This window comes from Anguilla anguilla, chromosome 2, assembly GCF_013347855.1.
Source record: "Anguilla anguilla isolate fAngAng1 chromosome 2, fAngAng1.pri, whole genome shotgun sequence".
NCBI classification, from domain to species: Eukaryota; Metazoa; Chordata; class Actinopteri; order Anguilliformes; family Anguillidae; genus Anguilla; species Anguilla anguilla.
The window spans coordinates 29,225,541-29,231,683 of NC_049202.1; the positions used below are offsets into that span (position 1 = coordinate 29,225,541).

General features: G+C 38.1%; 1 protein-coding gene across 6 annotated transcripts in view; it reads left to right on the forward strand.

Annotated features, from left to right (window-relative positions):
• The window catches only part of LOC118221529 (protein FAM135A-like), an 84,954-nt gene extending 79,359 nt beyond the window's left edge, over positions 1-5,595 (forward strand). For all 6 annotated transcript variants that reach the window (XM_035406663.1, XM_035406665.1, XM_035406662.1 and 3 more), the window contains 3 exons: positions 144-254; positions 855-968; positions 4,404-5,595. In XM_035406663.1, coding sequence (XP_035262554.1) covers positions 144-254; positions 855-968; positions 4,404-4,609 — 431 coding nt within the window. In that variant the 3' untranslated portion in view covers positions 4,610-5,595. The remainder of the gene's footprint in view (positions 1-143; positions 255-854; positions 969-4,403) is intronic.
• Positions 5,596-6,143: the final 548 nt, after the last annotated feature.

The window sequence follows — 6,143 nt, forward strand, 5'->3', positions numbered from 1 at the left end:
TTCCTTGCATCGCGAAGAAAAGGTACACACAAGCAGCCTTAGCATGCCATAGTGAGCCAAATTACTTAATGAGTTAAGACTCATCTTGCTTTTGGGGTTCTGTGATTTGTTTCCCAATTGTTTTGCTTTTTAAACCCACACAGGTCTTTGGTTTATGCAGAAGTGGAAAAAGTCTGGCTCCTTACTGCAGCTGACTTGTCGTGACCACCCGGACCCTCGTCAATCCTTTCTTTACAAGCTGAGCAAAAAAGCAGGTCAGCTTTGAGCTCCCAGTTACTACATTCATGTAGTATGGGTAATGTCAGGTCAAAGGAAACAGTGGTTTTAAGGTTTGAATTTAACACTCACATTACCAACCACTTCAGCAGGTGTTCATAGTAACATTCAAGTGAAGGTGGTCCTTTTTTGTAGTATTACCTGGCATAACAACATTATCATAATCGTGGCCATCACTGTAACATTAATTATTCAGAATCAACCATCTATCCAAGTTGTTTGTTTATTGTTTTTGGTACCATGTCATTGAGTTTTAAGTGCTAAATAGGAACTTGAGCGTAAAGGGTTCAAGTCCATGTGAAACTTGCCCATTATATACATTTTATTTTCTAAAAAAAAACATTTTTTAAAAGAAGAAAACTGTGGCTTATAGATGTGATATTTAATTGGAGTAGGCACTAATTGAAATCCTGGGACATCAATTCTTGGTTCCTTAATGAACTGAATATGATACCAGCATTATTTAAAACTGCTTCAAGCAATTTTGGAATTTAGAGTGGCACCGGAATTTGGAGTTGCACAACTGTAGTTCAATGCAATTGCATTTTTGTGACAGTTATCTTTCAAACTTTTTTCAGGTCTTCAGTTTTTCAAGAATGTTGTGCTGGTTGGCTCACTGCAGGACCGCTATGTCCCCTACCATTCTGCTCGCATTGAGATGTGCAAAACGGCCTTAAAGGACAAGCAGTCAGGTAAGGCATCTTGGAGTAAGCCATGCCGTCGGCGGACACATATAAAGTAGGGAAATGGGCAGAGTAAGTTATTTCAGTAAGTTTTGTTTGTTTGTTTTTTCTCCTCATAGAAACTTACATAGGCCCAAATCTGGAATTAAAACTTTAGATCTGTTGAGGCTGAACACGAGACATATGCTCCTGTGCTTGGTTCGTTGGCTGTAAAGTTGTTGGAGAGTTGAGTCTTGGAGCTTATCATGGTCTTAAAGATGCTTTAGCCTTTAGCTCTGGTTGCTTTAGGAGGGATTGACCCTGGACCACAACCATCCCTACAGCATGCTGCATGTGAGTCGCGATCCCCTATCCAACTGCAAGTGGCCCACTCAGAAAGATTTTTTGCGTGTGTATATTGACAGATATGAATCTCTTGAGTGCTTCCAGTTAAAGTGGCACAATCATAAAAAAATAAAATAAAAAACTGTTGAGCCGTATGCAAAAAAAAAAGTTCCAGTTTTTCTTTATTCATACAGGGAGAAAGAAAAGAGGGTATCATATAGAGTGGCTGATAGCTGAGGACATGCTATGGTGGGTGATTGAAGCCCCGTGCAGTGGGATTTGCATACGGCTCAAGAGTTTTTTTTGTTTTTTTTTTAATGGATTGTGCCACGTCTTGCCATTAATTGATGTTTTTCAAAGTTCCACCATGAAAATGGGGAAAGGGGGGAAATTTTATTAATATTTTATTTTGGAATAAATACATTTTATTAATAGAATAGCTATTTTACTGGCTCGTCAGTTTCATAAATACAGTGTTAATGATGAACTAATAAGCCTATGTAGCACAAGCCATGTGTCATTTACATTGTTTCACACCAGTAGTTTTCTATAACCCAAACAGAATTAAAATGTCTCATGCAACGACCTCAATTGGAACAGACATTCCCATTCTGATTGAAATTGTATTAGGTTTGAAAGGGGTGGCGTAAACCTTTTGATAATCCCGTCAATTGGAGAATGTTACCCATGTAAAGCTTAAACTGACGACTTCATTTGGATGGAGTAAATATTCTTCTGCGCATGTTTATTCACACGATGGCTCTGTAGCTACCGCAAGCTACAGAGAAAGGTCTCACACCTGCAAACTAGTCGCTTTTCGGCGAAATTCGCCGTTTTGAATCCAAAATAGGTCATTTGTGTAAATCCGATGAGTTTTTGAAATGGGGGGGGGGGGGGGGTTGCCACCGAAGGTTTTCGCCACAATCAGTTACTAGTAATAAGCCAATAACTCTTCACTCGCTGGGTGACGCTGTCACAAAATTTTCCCCGACCTTGAGGACTGCCTTACTTGTTTACATTTTGGACAGATGTGGCTCGTGGGTAAATCTATCGCTGTTTCCGTCGCAGCACTTTCGACACAAGCAGGCAATAGCCTATTAGAAGCGCTATCCTAAAATTTCTTCTTACCGTGAAAAGTGCCTGACCCGCAACCGTAGTAATGTGTTAACACTAAATTTTACGACAACGCTAGCTAACCTTTCGAAAGTCACGTTAAACAAGTAAAAATTAATGCCATCGGCGGTGAATAACAAATCGACCAAGTATTTTAATAATGGATTTGCAGGCGTGGATTTCAAATTATTTGTATTCTTGTAGACCATTAAGAGCAATGGAGAAGAGCCAACGTCCTAATTGTCAAATTGTCTGTACCCACCGCTTACAGCAAAAAATGCCTTAAACTGATTAACGTTATTATTGGTGTCAACTTGTTTTTAATTATTGTGCTTGATTAGAAATTACATATTACTAAATATGATAGAGACAGTTCTCCTCAATTAGTTTAGACGAGGAAAAGATTCTATTTGCGTCGCAAAATTGTGCACATTTCAGTCGACATTAGCACATTAAAAACTGGATAAACGTACACGCTCCGAAAATGTTAATGGCAAAGATCTGGAATACGCAGATTTTGTCACTTGAACGAGCACAGGTTAGATGGCATTTTTGAGTTTATCATTTATTTTGAATTTATTTGATCTTCATAGCATGGCGTGACGAAGGAAGTTTAACTACAATTGAATTATTCAGATCGTGGGCAGACTTGTTAGTCAAGGAAAATGATTGAAAGTCAAGACTAATAATCGGGAAGTTTTCTGCCTCCTCGATTTTCAGCTCAGCAGCCACCACTGTGCCTTAACTTAAACTATCAGTACTAGTCAGTTAATGTGTGTAATAGAACACACCTTGCCACACCATGTTGCCACTATAAAAACTCTCTCTTTCTCTCTCTCTCTACCAAAATATAACATAAGCTGTGTTTTCCATTTGATTTGTCAGTTGTTGTGCATATTGTGTTTTTGTTTTGTTTGATCAGCTTTATTGTATAGTGGATGCAATGCATTTTGATACAATTTTGGACCGGCTATGCACTCTCTTGACTTTTTTTTTATTTTTTAAGTGCCCTGAACTGATGTCCCCCTTACATTAGCAGTAAGATTACATTAATTCTAGGCTGAGTTCTTTCCCTATATCCTCATGCTAAACTCTATTGTAAATCCACATTTTAAAGCTGATATTTAAAAAATGTTCTCCCCCCCCCCCCCCCCCCCGGACCCCCCTAGGAGGTTCACATCTTTGTCACCTTTTTCACCCCTGATGAGTTTGCAGGTCTGGGTCTGCCAGAATTGACCTCGCTCTCCGCATTCCCCAAGGCCTTTTTTTGCCAGGGGTCTGCCAACTGTGCCAGTGGCATCTTGGCTTACGGATTTGTCCTAAAATCTCCTGATGAGCTTAGCATGTTGTTTCCTGTAACTCTGTGCAAATGTTAACCCTTAAAAGTAGGCACCACTTCCCCTCGATAGATTAATAACGGTAGGAGAATTGTATTTCATTGACACTGCTGCCTGATATGTAAAAACAGTAAAAAAAAAATGTAATATGTAAAAAATAAATGTTAGTCTTTTTTAAGCAAATATTGTGTACACATGATACAACGCATATTTGGAAATGTGTATTGTGTACTCAAACGGCAGATCAAGTTAGCCTAAGTTTGGGGTTCTGTGCATGTGAAAAAAGTTTTATTCTGATTACCTGCTCATGCATGTAAATCCACACTCGAATCAGATCAACATGCATGTAAACAGTTCATTTGGAATCTTCAGTCGGAATATATGCATTCATAATGATGAAATATTCTGCATGTAAACATGTAGCTGTAGTTTACTCCAAACAGTGTTCATTCAGCCCAGTCCTGTCCCAGCAAGCTAGCTAGCTAATTAGTCCATAATGTGTAATTTATCGTTTTTGGATCTTCTAGACCTTCCTCTACTTTGTATTTGCATTTAGCACCAGAACCAACCATTTGTTATGCACTGAATACCACATTGATTTGCCTCCTAAACCACAGGAGTTGGTCTGCTGCCTTCATCACTTTGCTCCTTATTCCATCATCTTTCTCAGGTCCAGTGTATGCTGAGATGATTGAAAACCTGCTTCTTCCAGTGCTGCAGAACAAAGAGTGCAACCTAGTACGTTATGACGTTATCCACGCCCTGCCTAACACCGCCAACTCCCTCATTGGCAGGGCCGCCCACATTGCTGTCCTCGACTCTGAGATCTTCCTGGAGAAGTTCTTCCTGGTCGCAGGTCTTAAATACTTTCAGTGACTGGAGGGAGAACACAGCTATTACCTCATTCATCCAAACATAATGGTTGAAAATTGTTGTGTCCAGTTCATTTAAGTTTTGAAGATATTTATACTTTTATATGGGAGGCAGAAAATATAAAAGTGTTTGTATGTCATGTTTTTTTTTTCTTTTTGTTTTTTATGGTTAATTTGTGGCTGTGCAGCTCTTTTTTTACTTTTCTACTGCCTTTTTAATGATACTTTTAATTTTTTGTAATGTGTGTTGATGCTAAAGTTGATTCCATCATGAACTTATTGGAGAAGTTTTATTCATGGAGAAACCTCTATTTTATTGGCTCATCGGATTCAGGAATACAATGTTAATGGTGAACTGGAATATGTAGCTGCTATAAATATTTATTATTTTATTGGCTTACTAAGGCACAAGTATCTTATAATTTCTTTAGAAAACAATGCATTTTACAATGTGTCATTTACATTGTTTCACCTGTGGAAAATAATTTTTCTACTGAGATAAACAGTACTTTTTGCTATTCAGATTGACTTCTTACAGCATTGATAGTTTTCAAAGGATTCCAGCTGTATTTAAGAAGATTTTTGAATGTAGAGAAAACAAAGCTACCTTGGATATGGCTTTGGTTTTGGTTTTCCTATCCATTACAATGTAATAAACAGTAATAATATCCTAATTGTGAAAGGGGTTGGGGAAAACAGTGCTAAGAAGAACAAATGATTGTGAATATTTTATTACAGGGTTTTTAAATGATCGAGAAAAGTTGAGCAGACAGCGGGTCAGTTTCATATGGTCAACAACTTTTGCATTCAAAATTTTGGTTTATAGAATTACTTTAAAGTTCTGTGTGTATCTGGTTGAATGGAAATTCTTGTTTGTGGAACAAAGAAGCAGCTTTGTTTTAATACTGACTGATGCATGTTCTCATTTCTTTGTCCAAGTGATTTGTACCATCATGTGCACTCTTTCCCATTAAATGTACTCTAAATGATTGACTTGTCAAATAATTTCTGTCTCTGATTTATAAATCTGCAGTAATATGGAGGACCAAATTTATCATAAATATATCTTGAAGGAAAATATAAAATGTGTAAACTTGATATAAGCATTCAGTGGTCACTTAATTAGGTACACCTGCTCGTTAACGCAAATAACCTGCTCCTCCAAACAGCGAATCATGACTGCGGCTTAGTATATAAAGCTTGCAGACATGGTGAAGAGGTTTGGTTGTTGTTCAATCAAATGTTTGAAATGGGCAAGTAATCTAAGAAACTTTACCCGTGGTATGATTATTGGTGCCAGACGTGGTGGTTCCAGCATTTTAGAAACTGCTGCCCTCCTGGGATTTTCATGCACTACAGTCTGTAGAGATTGCAGAGAATGGTGCACTAAACAAAAAACATCCAGTGAGCAGCGGTACTGTGGGCAAAAACCTTGTTAATGAGAGAGGAGACTGGGCAGACTCGTAAAAGCTAACATAAAGGACAGAAATGCTCAAATAACAGCTGTCTACAGCTGTGGTGTGCAGAATGCAGAAGAC